Source organism: Stenella coeruleoalba (assembly GCF_951394435.1).
Source record: "Stenella coeruleoalba genome assembly, chromosome: 1".
Lineage (NCBI taxonomy): Eukaryota > Metazoa > Chordata > Mammalia > Artiodactyla > Delphinidae > Stenella > Stenella coeruleoalba.
This window is the reverse complement of record NC_137169.1, coordinates 140,306,006-140,328,523: the sequence shown is the minus strand read 5'-3', so window position 1 is coordinate 140,328,523 and position 22,518 is coordinate 140,306,006. Positions and strand designations below refer to the sequence as shown.

General features: G+C 45.0%; 1 protein-coding gene across 2 annotated transcripts in view; it reads right to left on the bottom strand.

Moving 5' to 3' along the window:
• The window catches only part of TGFB2 (transforming growth factor beta 2), an 82,989-nt gene that overhangs the window by 16,525 nt on the left and 43,946 nt on the right, over nucleotides 1-22,518 (bottom strand). For both annotated transcript variants that reach the window (XM_079900093.1, XM_079900092.1), the window contains one exon: nucleotides 14,640-14,803. In XM_079900093.1, coding sequence (XP_079756219.1) covers nucleotides 14,640-14,803 — 164 coding nt within the window. The remainder of the gene's footprint in view (nucleotides 1-14,639; nucleotides 14,804-22,518) is intronic.

Here is a 22,518-nt window from a genome sequence, read left to right as displayed (position 1 = left end):
AAACTTCTTGTAAAATAAAACCTTTGTTCTTACACAAATCATTAAGTCAGATTTTCCACCCCAAGTCCTTTCTTGGGAAGGACATGGAATAAAGACAAAGAAATGAAGGAAGGCAAAGAGAGAAGGAAGGTTAGTTTTTCTAACCAGTGGTTCTCCAACTTTAGCCTGCATTAGACACATCTGGAGGGCTTATTAAAACATCTATAGAGCTTCTGATTTAATAGGGATGAAGGTGGTGCGCAAGAATTTGCATTTCTAACATGTTCCTAGGTGATGCACAAACTGCTGGTCTAAGGGCCACTCGGAGAACTACTGTTCTAGTCTATACTGACGCAATTCATTTTTGAACCTAAATGCAAATTCCACATATATCTCCGTTAACTTTGAACTTCTTATCAGAGCTGGGTTTTTAGCATTTTAGAATCTCTCTGAACCTTGTTTGCTCTTCAACCTCTAAACTATCCTTGCCACAGTATCAACCGCTGTGCATGCAATGTCTTCATCAGCTTGATGATAACAGTATTAAATTGTATAGAGCCAAAGCCATAACCTGGTGCTGTATCCATAGTTACTTCTTTTCTGGTTGGCCTTGTTTTCTTTAATCAACACACTGTCTTGTGTTGTATACAGCAGAACAAAGTAGAACTTCACTAGTGTACATAAGATGTGAGGCCCAGTTGAAGCCAGAGTCCTGCCCATCTTTGCCGACCCATTCCATACCCTCTGTGGTTCCTTAGGTTTCTTTGAAGAACCCATGGTGCTTGCCAAGTGCCTTTGGAAATCATTAGTGTAGGGAAAAGGCTCATAGGCTTTGAAGTCAGGCAAACATAAACCATCACTTCCTCAGTATGATCATCTCTAGGTCCATCCATGTTGCTGCAAATGGCATTATTTCATTCTTTTTTATGGCTGAGTAGTATTCCATTGTATATATGTACAACATCTTCTTTATCCATTCATCTGTCAATGTTAACTCAGGTTGCTTCTGTGTCTTGGCTATTGTAAATAGTGCTGCTATGAACACTGAGGTGCACGTATCTTTTCCAATTAGAGTTTTCTCCATATATATGCCCAGGAGTGGGACTGCAGGATCATATGGTAGCTCTATTTTTAGTTTTTTAAGGAACCTCCATACCGTTCTCCATAGCGGCTGTACCAATTTACATTCCCACCAACAGTGCAAGAGGGTTCCCTTTTCTCTACACCCTCTCCAGCATTTGTTATTTGTAGACATCTTGATGATGGCCATTCTGACTGCCGTGAGGTGATAACTCACTGTAGTTCTGATTTGCATTTCTCTAATAATTAGGGGCGTTGAGCATCTTTGCATGTGCACATGCCTGTCTTCTTAGGACCCTGACCATATAGGATTAGAGGCCTACCCTACTCCGGTGTAACCTCATGTTAATTTAACTAATTACATCTGCAACGAGCCTGTTTCCAAATAAGGTCACGTTACGGGATGCTGAAGGTCAGGACATCCACATATCTTTTTTGAAGGGACACAATTCAACCTATAACAGTAGGTGTTCATGCATTACCGTGGGATGTGTATGTTCTGATGCTTGATCTGACAGGGAAGTTCTTCAAAGCAAAAAACACTCCTTTTTATTCTTCCACAGAGTTTTTTCCACTGTAGTTTACACAGTCCATCCTTGGTAAATTCTTATTGACTGACAGACTTCATTAGAAAGACATACATGATCAAGTGACATACAAGCCCCTGAACAATCAGTCATTTATAGTGATAGAAACGACTTCTCAGAATTTTACACATACACGTGGACATTCACCTCACAGAGACTTCATAGATAAACAGACAGACATCTATAGCTATATATCCATATCTGTATCTATCTATCTATCTATGATGACAAAGAATCACCTGACAATGTAAAAATTTTATACGTATTTTACCCTTTCTACTTAACATATTTTGTTGTGGGAATGAAAATGATGAGAAAAAGCAAGAAAGTAGAATTTCCAAGTACTAGAAAGTGTGGTCTTAGAATCAGAACTGGGTAAACGGCTTCTCTTCCACTGAGGCATAAACATAGCCCTTTGTCCCTGTTTAATTGCAGCCTCCTTGAGCGGCGCTGGGTCACCTTGGGCGTGTCTAACAAACTGACACACTGCATGATAATCCTTCGGAAAGTGGCCTAACAGACCCAGCTCTTATCCTACTTCTCCCATTACCACGTCCTGCGGCTCCTTTATGACTGCATCCCTCTAAGAGGTCGTAAGGAATGCATACTTCACAAGGGCTTCACGAGAGCCTGCATAGCACACACTTATGGAATACACATCAGCTTCCAAAGAAAGACTCACATTAAAAATACAGTCTCTTTGGAGCTGAGATATCTACATTATTATGTCCCGATATTAACTCTTTCTCGTTACAGTACAACGTTATGTACATTGGTATGTTTCTGTATTACACAGATCCACGTGCAGTAAAAGTACGGCAGACAGAGGTCTTTAATGACCTTTATGGAAATGACACCAGCAAGCTACACGCACACACTCACACACACACACACACACACACACACAGGAAAGCCTCTCCTCTGTGATGAAAACACCTCATGATTCCCTATTTTTTCCTTCACTTTTTTCATTCTCCACACACGGGCCTTTGTGCTGACTGCACATGTGCATGAACAAGCAAATGCATCGCTACAGGTCTGAGGGATGAAGGAGTCCTTTGTGTAAACGGAAGTCTCTGTGATGCTGCAGCTCGACCGCATTCACAAGAGCATCAGATATAAATCACACAGCAGAGTAAACGATTCAACCAGACACAAGTCACATCCGCACAGGCAAGGAAAGAGGCATGTGCCACACATCTAAAGAAATGACTCTAAAAAAATAAAGAGCATGGTTTTCCTACTGTGTTTATGGGTTACCCAAGAGTATCAGTTTCATTACTCTATTATATATATATATATATATATATATATATATATATGTATTTTTCTTACATGGTTATTATTCACTTAACCAGAAGTAGCTCTGAATAAGTAACAGAAAATCGGTAGCTATCAACATTTCTTTCTTCATTAATAGCTACAGAGGTATCTTTAAAACAAACCTAGCGGAATTTCCAAATCCAAATAATTGATGTTTCTTAAGAGTCCCCTGATGATGTTACACGCTTATTTCCACAATGTTCCTTGTACTTAACTCTTTTTTTTTTTTAATTTTTATTGGGGTCTAGTTGATTTATAATGTTGTGTTAGTTGCAGGTGTACAACAAAGTGATGCAGTTATAAATATATATATTCCTTGTACTTAAATCTTATTTTGAAATGTTTCTTCAATGTATTCAAAGACATTTATTGAACATCATCTATGCACCAGGTGCTGTTCAGGGAGATTATCTCTAGAGGTGGAGACAAGACCATAAACAAGATGAAGGTGGAGAAGATCAAGTATAGCATGTGACAAGAGTATGGAGGAGAAATGTGGAGAACAGGGACGGGAAGTGTTGGGAAGAGGGACCCTGAGATGTCAGACAGGTTGGCTAGGAAGGTATCTGGGCAGGTGACATTCGAGGAAAGATCTGAAGGAATGAAGAGAGGGAGCCTTCTGGAAAATGCCACAGAGCACTGCAGGCAGAGGGAATGGCAGCCACAGGCTTTAGAAGGGGGTGAGCCCAGGGTGTCTGAGGAACAGCAAAGAGGCCAGGATGGGGGAGCCCCCTGAGTGGGGGAAGTCACGGCTGGCGGGGGTGAGTGAGCAATAGGCCAGGGAAAGCCTAAGGCACAAGAAGGCCTTTAGCTCCTACGCGGAGTGAGGTAAGAAGCCACGACAGGGCTCTGACCAGGGGATTTGGATCGGACCAACCTCTCGGCAGAGATCGCCCTCACCGCTGTGTTGCAAACAGCCTCGAAGGTGGCCAGGTGCAAACAGCGAGACGAGGCCACTGCAAAAGCCCAAGCAAGAGACAAGAAGCCCTGGGACCAGGGTAGTAGCAGCAGAGATGTGAGAAGTGGTTGGATTTCGGTTCCATCTTTGAAAAACTGCCATTATATAGGAAAATCAACTTAATTACTTTTTATGTTCCTCTTATTTAGAACTTTGGCAGTTTTAAAAAGCCAATAGTACCTTTCAAAACATCCAGATTTGTCCCCATTGAAGGAATTCTCAATTATGTATTTGTAGGCTGTGAACACAGTTCTAGAACCCAAAGTTCCCCCCAAATATTCTGATTACTCTTGCTATCAGGAAATAAACACATATCCTCCCTTGGAACAACTTTTGCCCTGGTGGAGTTATAGCAAAGTTGACAGACATTTACAAGATGGAAATAAAACTACTGAAATCAATCCAGGAAGCAGGTGTCAAGCCTAGTCGTGTGGTGGTGAGGCAGGCAGAGGTAGTTATGGGGCCAGGGATGCGGTAAAAAGACATCCCCACTGGGGTCAGTCACTCTGTAATGGTTTCTTCAAAAAGAAAAGCAAGGCACGTCACAGCCCCCAACTCATCGCAGCTGCCCTTGGAGTTTTGATAAAGCAAAGACCCAGAACGCTAACACCACGGCTGTTCCCATAATCCTGCTCTGCTCCACTGATCCCCAGAAATGGGTCAGATGACACCTCATCCAATCAGAGATGAATGACATCATCCACGCAGAGACAACTGACATCATCATGGAGTAGTTTTACCATCACAAACCCCCTCTAGGGGAAGTATAAACCATGTTCTACATGACCAGCAAAACCCTGGTGAAAATATCCACTCCTGACTCAGCCAACGTGCCAGACACTTAACAGCTGTGTTCTCCTCACAGCAACTCATTAGACAAGAACTGCCAACCTCCAGGGGATGAAGAAAATCTGAGGCTCAGAGAGATGCGTGATTTGTAAGACCAGAAAGCTACTAAATAAAAAAGGTGAAAGGTGAACCCAGGGCTGACTGGCTGCAATGTTCCTCTTCGTTCCTACCCAGAGCTACTCACCAGCAATTGAATAAGACCACCACACACAGAGTGAGTTGAAAATCTTATCTAAGGAAGTCCTGAAGCTAAGTTCCGGGGCAGCCACTGCAAACCCAGGACCTGCAGCACTAGGGGCTAAGGTGAGTCATCATTCCTAAGAGATTTGGAGCAGATTGTACATTTAAGAGATTGTTTCTGATAAAAGTTCAAAGTCAGTGCTTTGGAAACAATACTAATCATAATAATAGTAACCACTGAGTCGACTAATATTGTGCTAGGAGTCTCCATGCATTGTCTCCATGCCTTACAAAACCCTTGCCAAGTAGGTGCTTTTATCCACATTTTACTGATACAGAAATCATCTCGGTGATGTGACTTCCTTAGACTCCCCACGGGGGAAAGCCACACCTGGAACTCACACTAGCCCAACTCCAAACCCTGGACTCCTCCTACCAGTAGGGCAAAGCAGCCAACAGCATGGCCTTTGGGGCCAGACTGCCTGCGTTAGAATCCTGGCTCTGCCTCTTCCAAGTCGTGTGGCCTGGGCAAGTTTCTCAACCTCTCTGTGCCTCAGTTTCCTCATCTGTAAAATGAAGATAATAATAGTAACCACCTCATAAGGTTATTATAAGGATTAAATGAATCAATCTTTATAACGCACTTAAAATAGTGCCCAGCAGACAGTAAGCACTGCGTGGGTTAGCGATAATTCTCAACACGGTTACTGAGCCACGCTACGCAAAAGAACAGAGATGGGCTTCCCTGGTGGCGCAGTGGTTGAGAGTCCGCCTGCCGATGCAGGGGACACGGGTTTGTGCCCCGGTCCGGGAGGATCCCACATGCCACGGAGCGGCTGGGCCCATGAGCCACGGCCGCTGAGCCTGCGCATCCGGAGCCTGTGCTCCGCAGCGGGAGAGGCCGCAGCAGTGAGAGGCCCGCGTACCGCAAAAAAAAAAAAAAAAAAGAACAGAGAATTATTAGTTACCATTGCACGATTATTAACAGTTCTTTGAATACAGTGGGGAGGGACTACTGTTCACACCATTTTTGGGGTCCCGTCTGCTCACAGCGTTCACAGGCTTTGGGTAACGTCATAACCTAATGCAAATGATAACCATCCAATTTCCTTACGCGGCGAGCATGTCATTCGATCAGTTTGCAAAAACCTGAGACATTAAAAGCCTTGTACAAACAAAGTGTTTATTATACCTCACGGCTTTTTTTAAAGTGGGTTACTATACCTCGTGTGTCTCCAACGTGGCGCCAGAGTTAGGATCAGTATTAAGGGGATTGTACGTTGTAAAATTCTGGACAACAGGAGCTCAGTATAAATGTTTTTTTTCAGTAGCACTTTTTGCAAGTCAAATCTAACAGACAGTCGGGTTTCTTGGCTGACCTCTTTATATTTTACACACCCTTGGGCAATATGAGAAATGAAAGCTGACCTCTGTGTGTGTGCACGCGTGCGCGTGTACAAGGGCACATATACGCATGTGCATGCGCACGTGTTTGGGATTAGGAAAAGGTTAATTTTCATTAACCCCACTAGTGCTGTGGTCCTTGCAGTGACAGGAACCTCACCCTTCATTTTGCAGCTTTAGAGTCCCTTAAAAAGCAGGCCAGGGCTTCCCTGCTGGCGCAGTGGTTAAGAATCCGCCTGCCCATGCAGGGGACACGGGTTCGAGCCCTGTTCCGGGGAGATCCCACATGCCGCGGAGCGGCTGGGCCCGTGAGCCAAAACTACTGAGCCCGCGAGCCACAGCTACTGAATCCCGTGCGCCTAGAGCCCATGCTCCGCAACAAGAGAAGCCACCGCAATGAGAAGCCCACCTACCTCAACAAAGAGTAGCCCCCGCTCGCTGCAACTAGAGAAAGCCGCGCACAGCAACAGAGACCCAGTGTAGCCAAAAATAAATAAATAAATAATAAATAAAAAGCAGGCCAAGGCCATCTACCTTGCATTATCACTGTAAAGCCTTAGGGGTGCGCATCGTTTAAAATCTTTCGGGGAGATGAGATACAATGTCCATTAAAAGTAGCTGGGGATTCGCTCCTCCCCACTACAATCTTTGTTTACTTATTTCGCTCCGTAAACATCAATTCACGCTTTCACCCTCAAATCTGAAAAGTCATTTCATATGGACTATACAGCTTGAAGCCAGAGATAAATGGATATAAATGACTTAGGATTTAGCCGCTGTCTTGTATAGCCTTGCAAGGGATCTCTAAAGATGAGATTTCTTCACATTTGACAAACCCGTTACTGTACAAATGCAAATCCAACTAGGCATTAAAATCCAAGGATTGGGAATTTCCTGGCGGTCCAGTGGCTAGGACTCCGCACTTCCACGGCAGGGGCACGGGTTTGATCCCTGGTCGGGGAACTAAGATCCCGCGTGCTGCACAGCACAGCCAAAATAAATAAATACATCAATCAATCTCAAGGATTAAAGAACGAGGTCAGGAAAAGCAGGAGGACAGATTTTATTTTACTTTTGTTCATCACAGGTCTGACAGAGTATTCTGTAGAGGGGGGAGTTCCTTTGTTAAGGCAAAGGTGACTTCAACTGAAGTTGGACGTCCTACCTCTACAAAAATAAACACCACCATTGCCCCTCTTAAAGCCATGGTCGGGAAATCTAAGGTGCCTTGGAAATCCACAGAGCTTGTTTCATCCCAGCACGTTTATCTTCTACTGATTAATAGGCAACTACCAGCAGACTGTATTCTACCAAGATCTGACACCAACATTTGTGGCCTCACATCAGCCCCATGTGAGAAGGTGACATTTTTCTCCTGATGTATGATGTAGGAGGTATGAACCCAGTATATCGCATTGCCTCCCAGGGAGTTCTTTTGCATGGTTTTTTTTAGTGGTCTCAAGCTAATAAATTAATCGAATGATAACCTGGCAACCTACTTTGGCAGGTAATTCTGTAGAGAGCTCTTCCTCTTGGGGGAATCAAAGACTTAGAAGTCAAAATCTAAGAGATGACGAGGAAGGAAGGGAACTAACCTAGGTTGACTGCCAACTCTCCATCCGACAGTCATATACACTGTTTTATTTCACCCTGACAATAAACAGCAAGTGAATTGGAATTATTAAAAAAAAAAAACTTGGATCACAACGCCCATACCAGTGAACACTACATCATGCTGTCTCATTAAGGGTGACTAGTGAACGAGTGAATAAAAGAAAATGCTGCGCACTAACCAAACCTGCTCCTATCTCAATCGGATGCATTCAGATATTCCTGCGATAAATATTGTTGGGCTCAAAGAAATCTCTTGAGTCAGGCACACGGTGTATTGGAATTATCTGCCTGTCTACCCAAGGAGTCCAAACAAGACTGCCCCCAAATTCTCACAGCTCCCTTTCTGGAAGGAATGAGTTCTGAGGCATTCCTCTGGATTCTCCAAATTTTGTTCTAGGAGTCCCTTGGGTATGTCTCTATTAGTGGAAAGACGGTACCGTTGGGACACCATTTACACGTCTGTTCCTCCACCAGACCCTGAGCAACTGGAAGGCAGAGTCTGAGTCTGATTTATCTCTAGATGGCTGGCTCCAGTTCTGGCGCCAACGCTAGGAGGTGCCCACTTGGAGTTTGCTCACTAGGACGCCATACCGTGGGTTAGTGTGGCAGATTAAAGATGGCTGCAACTTCTTTGACACTCCTCCCATCAAGAGCTGGGGTCTATTTCCTTTCCCTTTGAATCCGGGCTGGGCTGTAGGTCATTTGATCTATAGAATAAGGGGAAAATGATGCTCTGCTAGTTCTGGGTCTTGTTTTTAAGCGGATTGGCGGCTTCCGCCTTGGACACTTGGCCCCTTGAGCCTCATGTAAAAAGCCTGACTACTCTTCTGGGAAGACTGCGTGGATACCTCCTGAAACCATTTAGAGAGGAGGAGGGGCTCAGTCATCCCATCCAAGCTCCAAGCTTAGGAGCAAACTCATCACAGATCCTCCAGACCAGACCAGCTGCTACCTGAATACCATCAAGTGACCCCAGTCAAAGTCACATGGAGCAGAAGAACAGCCCAGCCAAGTCTCGCCCAAGCTTCTGACCCTTAAAAGTCAATAAAATAATTGATATTTGAGGCGATGAAATTTGGGGGTAGTTTGTTATACAGTGACTAGATCATCAAAACATTACAAAGGTACAAATCTTATTATCCTAGAGGTGGTAAAGTTTTAAATGAACAGTAAATAGACCCACAGACAGAGAAAACAAATTTTTGGTTACCAAAGGGGAAAGGCAGCGGGGGAGGAATAAATCAGGAGTTTGGGATTAACACATACTCACTACTATATATAAAATAGATAACCAACAAGCACCTACTGTATAGCACAGGGAACTATACTTGATATTTTGTAATAAGCTATAAGGGAAAAGAGCCTGAAAAAGTATATATATATATATAAAGTATATATATAAAAGTATATATATATATAAAAGTATATATATATATATATATATATATATATATATATATATATATATATATATATATATAACTGAATCACTTTGCTGTACACCAGAAACTAACACAACATTGTAAATCAACTATACATCAATTAAAAAAAAAAGAATTGGGAAATAAGCGTGAAAAGGGTGTAAGTTGGTGAGAGGGAGCTAGAAATAGCTGGGATTTCCAAGGCCCTCTGAGGTCAGCACCCCTAAACATAAGTAGTTTTTGGTGGTCTCACACGGCCACGAGGTCATGGGCACCCTTACGTAAGTTATTAATTTCTTTGCTTGTGAAATTGGGGGCTGAGCCCCCTCCAAGACGGCAGACACCCTTGCTCTTGTTGGTGATATTCAATTGAAGAAGATTCCCCTCTCCTATTTTTTTTCCCTCTATAACTCTGGGCATGATTTTAATCATAAATACAAGCACAACTTAATCAGAGAAAGATGTATTCCGTCTTCCAAATGCGCTGAGAGCTCCACTAAATATTAGTAGGTTCAAAAGCATTCCCAGAGCACTGGAGCTCTATCGGAGCCTATTTCAATAAAGGCTGCCTTTGTCATAAATCTCTAAAAATACGGTAAGGGTCACTCCTATTTGGAAAAATTTTCAGTTTTCCTCTTTTTTGCCCTCTTTCCCGTCTTATCAGAAGGCTTTATCCCTTTCGTAGTCCCTCTGATACTGGTGTACATCTGAAGTCATACTGTGATCACACCAGTATATGCTCTTTAGAGCCTGCTCGCATAACAGAAGTCAGAGGTAGCAGGAGGACAGTGCGGTTTTATATTACCACCATTCATCACAGCTCTGACAGACGATTCTGTAGAGGGGAGAAGAGTGAGAGTCGCCTTGCCAAACTAAACATGATTTCCACAGAAGCTCGGGTATCCTGACTCTCCCAGGCAGGGAGAAATCAACAGATGCACAGCCCTGGACAAAACTAACTCGGAACTCACTCCTGGAAATGCTATCTTAGGTCTTTCTAGCCTGGGATTCGGACTCTAGAAAGAGGACCCATATACATTTTAGGGGACAGAATGACCCCCCAAACTTGGGATATGCCTTAAATCTGTGATTCCCAACGGAGAATGGAGAATGATCATATCTGAATCGTGAGGAGAGCTTTTCGAAACCACGTCTGTCCAGAGGCAAATCTTTTCCTCTCCAGGGAGAATCAGAAGCTCCAGGAAACGGACTGTGGACAGGCCTTGTAGAAGCTCCCCCAGGGCATTCAGAGGTGGGGAAGCACCTCCTGCACCCACATGTGAGCTCGCGCACGCGCGCGCACACACACACACACTCCCCCTGCTTAGAACCGATGCCCTGAGGAATCCTAATAAATTATCCATACAATCATCTAAACACCCTGAAAACCTATTCCTAGTCATCCTATCTCTCTTCCTCTAGGAAGCAGATTGTCAACCCTGTGGCCAGTAATACAGTAGTCAAAGGGAATCTAGAAACTTCAGAGACTTTGTTCTTCTGAATAGTTGAGCTCTCCACATAGCTACAGGTCTGCCCATTTAAGCACTGAGTATTTTATTTCTCAAAATAACATTTCAGCAATTTTGCCTAGAAAACCCTCTAGTACCTTACGGCACGTGTTCAGTTACCTGAATATAATTTAGCCTCACCTGCATAATTGGAAGCCGTTACTGTAAGCATCAATTTCTGTCCTGAGACTTGAAGAGGGAGTTTATCACTGAAGGCCACAAAGAGTTCCAAATGCATGGAAGGCAAGTGGCAAGTTGGAGAAGAACAGGCCAAAGATGGGACTCCAGATAAAAAGGCCACCAGCAGATGTCAGAATCCAGATAAGGTGCCACAGAGATAAAGACTGGGTTAACCACAAACAGGATAAGATTTAGGAAAATTGTCCATACAGGCACTGCATTCTATGACTTGATCGTCTGGGCTGGCATTACTGGGGTGCACAGGCAAACATCTCAAGTCTAAAGGGTCATCTCCTCCTGTCAGAGTGTCTTCCCCCAGCACTCCTTCTAATCCAGTGCTTCGAATTTCTTGTGGTCCCAGAGAGGACCAAAGGCTGCCTTTCCGGTGAGTCAGCTGTGTGTGTGTGCGCTGTGTCTTCTGTGAGGGTGCTCGGGGATCTCTCTGACTTACTACCTGGACTTTGGCTGTGTTTCAGGAGGTTAGATTGCTGCATAGCTGAGCTCCAGATAGATAAGGAGATGTTATTCTTCCTTATTTTCCTCTAAAACTACCTCCTTCCTGGGTCTCGTGTTCAGTGTCACTGAACAAGCCCAAGGTCATGTTCTCCATACAATGAGCTTCTGTTTTGGGCTGTATCTTTTCCAACTGTGGGGTTTAATTGGAGCAGAGCCTGCTGCTTGTGTCATGGGGTGGCCAGCGCTGCAATAACCTCTGGGAAGGTACACAGCCACTGAGGACCTCACTGAGGTCCTCTGAATTACCAGCCTCCAGGGACAGATCCCCTCCCGGGAATGAGATGGCCTCTGGGAGGAAGACAAACTATCAGTAACCCGCTATCAGAGGCCACTCCTCGGAGCAAGGTCAGAAGCCAAAGAATAACGGTGACTTAGCAGCTTACGTTACAGGCAACAAAATCTAACAGACCTTGCCTTCAATTAACTGAAGTCGCGTAATTGAAACAGGGCCAGAGAGAACAATCTATCTGCACAGAGAGGCGTGGACGAGAGACTTAATTGAGAAAGAAGAAAAAAGAGGACAGGCAGTCATGTTTTTGTTTTTATTTTTCAAATCACCTTGCAATGTCTCTGGCTACCTTTGATCAAGCTGCTTTTTCAGAGAACTCCGTCTTTGCTTTCCCTCCTAATACCACTCCACCCTCTGGCCGGCCTAGTTTCTCTTATTTTTCTTCTCTTCTGGCTGGTATTGAGGCAAAGAGGTAGGGAAGGATTTGCTACAAACAACAAATGCGGTGAAGAGTGAGTGCTTGAGAATCAGAGCTGGACCTGGATCCCAGCCCCCCCCGCTCCTGGCTGTGTGACCCTGGCCAAGTGACTTAATTTCTCTGTGACTCAGCATCTTTCTCTGTAAAAAGGAGAAAGAATCCAGTAGAAGAAAGAATATTTGAAATGAGTGAAGGTGGTCTAAAGGTACGAACTTCCAGTTGTAAGATGAATAAGTTCTGGGGATGTAATGTACAATATGGTGACGATAGTTTGTAATAGTGTATTAAATATTTGAAATAAGAGAGTAAATCTTAAAAGTTCTTACCACAAAGGGGAAAAAAAATGTGACTATGTGAAGTGGTACATGTTAACTAAACCTACTGTGGTGAACATTTTGCAATATATACATATATCGAAATATTATTCAAGGTGGTACACCTTGAACTAATACAATGTTATACGTCTGTTATATGTCAATAAATGGAAAAAAAAGATACTTCATCATGCAAACTTCACAGGAGAGCTGTGGATACAAATGGAGGCAATACTTACAAAGGGCTTAACAGAGGGGCTGGTACACAGAAAGACGACCCTGTCTGATACTCTTAGAACGCGCATTAAGATCTTAAGGTCTCCACAGAGAGGTCCCTGAGGATCTAAGCAAGAACTACTTTTCATGAACACACATGTAAACTGGTACTTGAAAACTGTTTTAACAACTTCAGACTCATTCTCAGAGATTCCATGCTTATTTGTGTGGGAATTTTTCCATTTTCCCAATAAATGCAAAGAAAAGTCTTATCCAGATTACCAAAATTTCCAAATGTTTACAATCCAGGACAACTAGAGGTCTCCACATGCAGATGTCAATTCCTTTCATTCCCTCAAGGAAGCACGCTTTTTAGTCATATTGTCTCACATGCCTCCTCCTTAACATTGGGGTTCTCGGGTCTGTTCTTATTCAGTCTCCCTCTACATATCTTCCCTGGAGGGCAACACTCCGCCTTAGACTCTCCTCACCTCCTGGCACTGAGTACCATCTCTTTGGTACCCTGAACAGGCCCCTTCAAAGGACACCCTGTTTTGGTACAAGTGGCTCCTTCCGTCAAGAATGACCATCCCTCATCCTGTTTTAACAGATGCTTCTTCAGGCCCCACCCAAACGTCAAGTCCCTGGTGAAATCTTTCCAACTCTGCCCTCTACAGACACTGTGCATATGACACTATGACGTATTCACTATGACCTGATCTGCGTCCCTTGCCCAGCTCAGGGCTTTCAGAGCAGCGCTTTCATGTGTGTCAGATCCCCTGAAGATCTTGATAAAAATCTAGATTCTGGTCTACATTCTGTGCATTCTGATTTGGTAAGTCTGGGCTGGGGCCTGAGATTCTGCATTTCTCCCAGCTCCTAGGTAATGCTGATGCTACTGCCCGGTAACCCACGTGAGTAATAAGCTGTTAAGAACATCTCTCACATCTCAGTAACTTGGTATCATCATCCTCATCACCATCATTATTACCATCACCATCATCATCATCATATCATCATCATCATCGTCATCATCATCATATCATCATCACCACCAACATCATCATCATCATATCATCATCATCATATCATCATCACCGCCAACATCATCATCATTGTCATATCATCACCATCATCATCATCACATCATCATCATATCATCATCATCATCACCACCACCATCATCATCTTTTGACACAGCTGCCTAGCAACTGTACTTAGGGAGATGAGATGTCAGGGCTGCCTGAAATCGTGGCGGACAGTGGTGAACAGAGGATGTGCATCTGGTGTGGGATGGACTAGAAAGTGCGGGTAGAATCAGAGAGGAAGAGGAGGCAGGATGAGGTTAGTGAAGAGACAGGAGGTGGCAAAGAGAGGAAGAAAAGAGAGTGAAAAAGATGGAGAGAGAGACAACAGGAAGGAAGTGACGAGGGAAGAAAAGGAGAAAGGGATGGCCGTCAAATGAGAAAAGAAAGGTAGCTGACTTCCCTCCTTGGGGTGGGACTGGTCCTACGTCATCTGACTTTACAGAGTAGGGGGTGGACTTCTGGACTTGAGCCCTCCCGAGGGTGGGCACTCTAGCCATTCATGCCCAGAGCTTCCCCCCTTCACTCTAAATGTTCTGCCTTCCTGAGCAAGTGAGGAATGAACTGTCACTGTGAGAGGAATAATAAATGAGGGTCTATGTCATGATTATGCGTGTAGAAAACGGCGTATCTCAGTTCAGAAAATCTGTCTGTAGGAAGTCCTTTATCCTAAGACTTCAAACTGATTGTCCATTCAAACAACCCAAAGAAAAGTTACCTGATACAGTTCGATCCGTTGTTCAGGCACTCTGGCTTTCGGGTTCTGTAAACGAAAGACTCTGAACTCTGCCTTCACCAAATTGGAAGCATTCTTCTCCATGGCGGAGACGTCAAATCGGACAATTCTGAAGTAGGGTCTGTAGAAAGTGGGCGGGATGGCATCTGTAAAAAGTTAGGGCAATCATTCAAAATGATAAAAATCCATTGTTCTCTCACAAAAGACCACGCAGCATGAGATAGTCTTAAGAAACCATACAGGAAATATCTACAGAATGATTTCGTTTCCAATGGCCAATTTAATATCATTAACAATTGAACCAGAAAAAAAAAAAATAAACATCTGCATTTGGTTACAGGAGCAGCCGATTAATAGGGATTAACAAACCACTTCCAACTCCATTTGAGGCTATAAAGTTAACCCTCTCCTTTGAAAGCTGACAGAGTGGTGGAAAACCCTAGATGGTTATAAATTGGAACAAGTTCATGACAGTGGATGCCTGGAGAGAGCCGTCGGGCTTGCGTACACTTTCATCAGTTGTGCCAGGAAAAGAGCTCCTAATGGCAAGCAGTTTGCCCATGTATTTTTTTTCCTTGAAATTTTGGCACTCAAACACTCTGCTCTCTCCAGCTTCATGGACTGCATCTTTTTTGGCTTTGATAATTTGGTCTTTCACACACATAGGACCAAATACACCCTCTAGACAAGTTAGGGTGAGGACATTTGAATAAAAATATACAGATACTGGCTATACCAGGCCAGTCTTAAAATTCTTTATTCAGCATAAATGTCCATTGGTGGGAGGGAATCCTAGCTAATGAAGAGGAAGAAAATCAACCCAAATGCCTTCTGTTCTGAGTCACGAAAAATACAGAGATGCAGAAAGCCCACAGCAATTTCAAGTTCATGGGCTGCTAGAATTTTGCTGTTACTTTGTAGTAACCTGTCATTGCCTTTGAATATGCAACTTGAGGTTACCCCCAAACCAAAGCAAGTCCAAATTCTATCCCCATACTTCATATACAACACCGATTTATTAAGCACCTACACTGGACAGGCCACCTGTTACAGGTACATTCCTACAGTATATGTAGAATAGGTATATTTCTACAATACTCTTCCAAAATCTCCTGCAAACTTACTTTCGTTATTCTGGAATGTTCCATCCAACTCTGGTGGCTCCATGATTTTCTACCCCCTCCTCAATTATGTCACTTCACTGCAACATAATCATTCATTTTCTTATGGCTTCTTACAAATGTTTTTATTACTTCATTATTATGTTTGCTTATTTTATTTCCCCATGAAATCTTAAGAATCTTGAGGACTAACCATATTTTCCAGGTCTTTCTTTTTCCCCGTCTACCTAGGACAGGGCTCTGCACACATGGAGTTCACCAAATACCCACTGTTTACGAAGTTGGTCATCAACAGGAGTCTTGAAAGACTCAGGCGTCTGGCTATTGGCAAGACTAGCTTCTTATTAAACAAGTGAACCATCCTGCTGATGTTAAAATAGAAATAAATACCTTTTGTGATTTCCTGGGAAATCCATGCCCTGACAATTACACTGAAAAAAAAAAAATGCTAGGAACACACCAACATTTCCTCATCGTAAGAGCTCTGAACTTTTTTCCCTCATAGAGGCTTTTCCCCATCCCTTTCCCATGTCCTGTGGCTTCTGGAAAGCAGCTCACGGGGAAGTGGTGAATTTCAAACCATGCCCTGCTCGATGACTGCTTCGCAAAGGACTGTGGGAATTGAAGCTTTGTAGCTCAGAAGCCTCAGAAACAAAAACAAACAAGCACGCAAACAAAAAACCCCCGAATCTAAAGCACCCACGTTTCAGAGAAAAGAAGGTATGCATGTGGACACGGGGATGGCCCGCTGCATCACTACCGTGAAATACTCGGTGGACAGTTTCAGGCGGACAAAAACATTCACCCGGCCAGAAAGGTTTGGGGAGCCCCCTAGCTTAGCAATTTGCAAAGGTAGCTGCCAGGACAAACTGACCTTTCCCTCCGCTGGAACGTGCCCAGCCCAGGTGATTGGACAGGCTTGTCCCATCCTGATCAGCTCAGCTGAAAACAGTCTGGGGTCCCAGGTAGAGAGGCCTGGGGAGGGCTGGGGCCGGGCCTCCTGGCTTCACACACTCTCCAGTTTGGCCAGAACCTTCCACAGGCCTAGTGGCTGCATTCAAGTTCGCATGGCCTCCCCATTAGACAGCAGGAGCTTCAAACATGCTTTGAAAGAGCATCCTGAAAGCGCAAAGCTGCTTCAGTGCATTTCCCGTCATTAGCGAGAGTAAACATCTCATTGGTTTTCTCCCTCTTATTGGAACCCCCTTCAGGCCTGTGTTACTTCCACAGACACCCATCATTCACACCCGCCAACCCCAACCTTATCCCTCCATCAAGTTTGTAAATAAGTGCTCTTGAGATTTATTTTTATTCTCTTTTGTGTTTATTAAACTTTGAACAATTTTTTTCCCTTTCTGGTCCTCTGCCCATAAACACACTTTCTTTTTATGGCCGCTTTGGACCAGGAGGTCAATTTTGTTTCTCCTTCTTCTAAGCAAATCATCCAATGATCCTGTGCTAGGCTTTCGAGCTTTGAAGGGGTGTTTGCAAATATTTACAGGAATTGCTTGATAGTTAAGTACGTTGTTCTGCTCTGCTCCCTATACCCTGGCAAACAGCCCTCCTCCTCTCTGGCCATTATAACCACTTTGGCTGCTTCAGCTGCCTGATACTACAAAGCCACAGTTTTGGTTCTTGCTTTATAAGTCGAAGCAGTTAACACAGGAGGTGAAATGGCAGCTGAGCGTTCTCCAGCAGCACGTCGGCTTTGGTCTTGTGACCACAGTGAAGGGACCAGGCCAGCAGGACACGGCAGCTTTTCCCACACCCCTGCTCCAGCACCCGAGAATGGGAGCTCACTGAATAAAGACTGGTAACTAAAGAACTGACTACCACTGCTAAGGGTCAGCCCCAGCTGTCCCTGGCTGCCCTCTGCTATGGGTCACCAGTCCCATGCCTGGCTGAGGAACTTGAGCAACTTGCCAAATATCCTTACATTTGGGGGAAAAACTAAAAATCACAGCAAAGTGCTGGGGCCTAGCCTGTGACCCCGCTCATAAAGGCTTTTGGACGCCTGGTGCAAAGAGCTCAACGTGGCCCCTCTACACCCAGCCTGGATGTTGAGGCTCGTTTCCTGGGCTCGGAGTGGCTGGGTAGGTAGTTAATGGCTTGGGCAGCCCTAATCCATCCATCCAGGCTTGGAGGGATGTAGCTTTTTTCTCCACCTTCTCCAAGAACTCATTTCCCCCTTTGGAATGGGACGTGTCTCTAAAGGCCTCTGGAATTCCGATCCACTTCCTACCCCATTGCCAGGTAGTCGGGGACTTGTGCTTGACCTTTGCTAACTTGCCCATGCTCATCCTAGGTTTTTTTTTTAGTGGTACGCGGGCCTCTCACTGCTGTGGCCTCTCCCGTTGCGGAGCACAGGCTCCGGACGCACAGGTTCAGCGGCCATGGCTCACGGGCCCAGCCGCTCCGCGGCACGTGGGATCTTCCCGGACCGGGGCACGAACCCACGTCCCATGCATCGGCAGGCAGACTCTCAACCACTGCGCCACCAGGGAAGCCCTCTTCCAAATTATTGATTAGCTCATTTGTAAATCATCTTCTCCTTGTGTTAGCACCCTGCAGTCAGGAATCTTCACTTAGAGTTCTTTGGTTCCCCATGGCCCAGGGATGGCTTCATGGGCATGTGACCAGGGTGGTGGTACCGGGTCCCAAGCTCAGAAAAGCCTCACACTGGAGTTTGATGCTCTGTGGTCACCATCTTTAGACCCTTAATCATTTCACCTTTGAATTTACGCTTCGTACGTGAAGTCTGATGGGACAACGGAGCACGTGCAGGGGCATGGGGCCTCACTCATGTGCTGGGCCACCCTCCCGTCACCTCCAGGCCTCCCCAGGACTGGCACTCAGCCCCCTGCCCCTCGCGTCCAGGACAGCCAGCATCAGGTGCCCATAACTGAACATCTCCGGGCAGGGCATGGGGGCGGCTGTTTGAGCTGAGTCTGGCCGCATATTCAGAGGCAGCCCAGTGGGAGAAAGTAGCTAGTCCTTCCACAGTCACATACAGTTATAGGATCCGAAGGCAGTGGGATCTTTAAGGCCATTTGAATTTTAACCCCAAATCAAAAAGTCGTAGCTATGGGGCAACAGGGACATCAGTGGGCTTTTCTGAGCCTGTTTCTTCATCTATATAAGGAAGTAAATAATTTCCTATCTCATATGTATTGACTCAGGTTGTCAGTTCACACAAGCGAGCAGACAGAACATTCAAGCACTGGGTCTCGCACACATTTCCACTCAAAAACGTCCCTTCCTATCCCCCTTTCCATCCTGCAACAGAGATGCTAACTGGTTCTTGGGCCTTCCTTGAATGTCCCACCAAGAGAGAACATTCTCTTACCAACTAACTTAATTAGAAGAGAAGGGACAGAAGCAGTTAAGTGTCCTGGGACAGTTTATAAATGACTGAACAAAAACCAAAGAAAGGTCTTACAACATCACCAATACGTGAGGAGTTCTGACAGAAAGTGTAGATTTGGAGGCTGAAAGAAATACCCCAAGGATATCCAGAGTTCAGCCTTTAGGGAGGCAAGGCTTCAATCATCTATCCTGAATCTGGTAGCAGGTTGAGCTAGATGGCCACCCAGCTCACTTGCAGCTCTGCCTTTTCATCATTCTCATTTTGATAGTCTCACGGATGGAGCCTCCAAAAAGTATTTTTTCTCCCCCAGATTTTACATTAGATGACTGTCCCTCACCACCTGCTTTAGAGTCACATGGGGGGCTTAGGAATATGCTTATTACCTGCCTCTATCCCAGACCTACCGTGTGAATCCCAGGTGATTCTGTCTTACATCCAGATTTGATAACATCTGCCCTAGACAACATCTAACCATAATGAACTTGGCCAGGCTCCCCTTCGCTTCAGTGTTATGAACTGGTTAGGGACGAATAAAATATGTCTATCCCACCATCCCCTCCCTAAAAAAGAATGGCCTGGTCTCACTGCAGCCTCAGAATTGACTTCACAATCGCCTCCCATGTTCTAATAGTTTTATATGCTTCATGTCTGCTAAGAAGGTGTTTTTAATCCCCATTTCACAGATTCAGAAATCAAGAGCAAGGAGAGTGAAATAAGTCCTGGCTAAGGGCAAGGTGAAGCTGGCCTGTCATCAAAAGCCCTGGCTTTTCACCACAATATCCTGCCCTCCGTGCAAAAGAGTCCCCTGAGTCGAAGACATGAATCCCACCCGAGGCAGAAAGACCAACACCCTCACTGGAGCACTATTGCAAAAACGGGCACAAAGACGTAGCTCTTGCATAACTAGAGATCTGTTAGACCTTGCAGTAAAGCTCCAGAAACTTTAATGCAAGGCCCGGTATTTTCACTGATACTCCTTAAAAGAATGGCTCTGGTTTGGAGATCTGGGGCTTGTTCGTGCGGAAGTTCCCCCCGAGAGGCACTTTGCTAATACTAGGACTGCCCAGGATCATTTGGACGCCCATACGAGATGTGCCTGGTGCCTCTATCCTCAGTAGCATCCACTGGCTCTCATCCCCAAGCTCCTCAAACACACAGAACAAACTCTTCATTCCCCTTTCCAGAAATGACTGCACTTTTCCTACCGCTCTGTAGTAATTGGCGTGGACTTCTGACAGTGCTTAACGGGTGTAGTGGCCCCTCATTCCTGACATCCCCAGCTTTGAGGGAAGTAGTTTGGGGTTCATTAGACATTCCTCAGGGAGCAGCAAGAAAGCCACCCGCCACATGATTGGAGGGCCAGGAAACGAGCTGCTATTTGTATGTGCGCGGACACAGCCAGCGAGAAACCAAGACAATTGTGTTCGGGGGTTTTCTCAAATTTGTCTTGGCACACGGGAGATAGATTTGATTTCACTACCACATCCCAAACACTGCTGACATTCAAGTCACAGCAATGTAACACAAAGTGACTGAGGAATAAACAGTGCATCACCAGTGGTCTCTGATGTTCTCCCCGGCCATCCCTCCTATTAAATGTAACCCAGCACCGGAGCATCTGTGATGGAAAGTGGGTGTCTCCGAGCAGGGGACAGACCTAATGTGCTGCTGGCAGTTGGGAGTCACTGTGTCAGCATCAGCTTATGTGACTTGGCCTTCATCGAACTGCTATTTGAGTCTGTGCACACTGTCAGCAGGACCGTTTTGGCCCCTTCTTACACAAAACCAAAAAAAAAAAAACATTAAATCACAGTGATGCTGGCCCACAGTGGTTGGTTTTCTTGAACTATGACAGACACGGTGTTTCTAGTGTCTACTCCAAAGTTTCCATCACCTTCATAAAAACCCCACTTAGGTGGAGACACCTATTTTGTTTTGATTCTCCTGTTTCTCATTGTGCTCAGGACTGTGTATAGAGAGGGCACGTGGACCCGCTTTTGCGGGCAGGTGGACCACGAATGGGACATATTCCTTTGGAATGACGTCACAGTGGGAGGCTGTCCTCTTGGTTGGAGTAGGTGATTGAAGCCATTCTTCTCTGCCATTGTCTCATTCTTTAAAGCACATACAACTCTCTTTTTTTTTTCCTCTCTCTCTCCTTATTTTCTCTCCTTCCTTTGCTCCATTTTCTTTCTCTCTTTTCTTACTTCTCTTCAATCTGTGCTTCTTTTTCTCTAAAAAAAAGCGGGGGTGGGGGCGCTTCCCTGGTGGTGCAGTGGTTAAGGATCGGCCTGTCAATGCAGGGGACATGGGTTCAAGCCCTGGTCCAGGAAGATCCCACATGCCACGGAGCAACTAAGCCTGTGCACCACAACTGCTGAGCCTGTGCTCTAGAGCCCACGAGCCACAACTACTGAGCCTTCGAGCCACAACTACTGAGCCCATGAGCCACAACTACTGAAGCCAGCGCACCTAGAGCCCGTGCTCCACAACAAGAGAAGCCACCACGATGAGAAGCCCGTGTACCACGAGGAAGAGTAGCCCCTGCTCGCCACAACTAGAGAAAGCCTGCACGCAGCAACAAAGACCCAACACAGCCAAAAATAAATAAATAAAATAAATAAAATTTTTTTACATGTTAAAAAAAGGGGGAAGGGGCAGAATCGCCATGATTTTGGTCCACTAATGGCCTTTAAAGAGGCCAATGATCTCATGACATATTTATCCACACAGCTATTCTAGAACCCAGCAATGGCTCCCAACAAGGTCAACAGAAAGAAGGCAATATGCACCGATTCCACTAACAAGTTAAACTTGGAAATGTAGGATCTCGCCCTTGATCTCTTAATGGGTGAGAAGCACCCTTTATTTTTAATCTCTTTCTACAGATTGAGAAACTAGTAAAATCTTGCCAGACTTACACCAAACATTGCCAAAATAAAGATGGAAATGTACCCTCTCGGACATTCTCGCTCACTGCTGCAGAGAGCCTTCTCAGCCCAGAACAGACAAATTTCAACATTCCCCTTTCCAGAAACTACTGCATGTTCCCTGCAGCTCCATGACGATTGGTGTGGACTGTCTGACATGCCTTAATGGGTGTAGCGGCTCCTTATTAGCCTGAAAATCTTTCTCAAAGCTCTCTAAAATTGTAGCAGTGATGCACATAATGGTTATTGCGTGTCTTGTACCGGGAGCTCGTCTCTGTGTTGTCTGTAAGCTTCTTGCTTGTGGCCTAACTTCTTTGTCAGGCAATCGCCTAATTACTTTGAGGCACTGTGCTGCTTTCCTGCTCTGCCCTGGAGCTCAGCGAATAAGCAACAGGGCACACCCTGCTAGGATTGCAAGCTATTTACCAACTTCACCAAGTGGG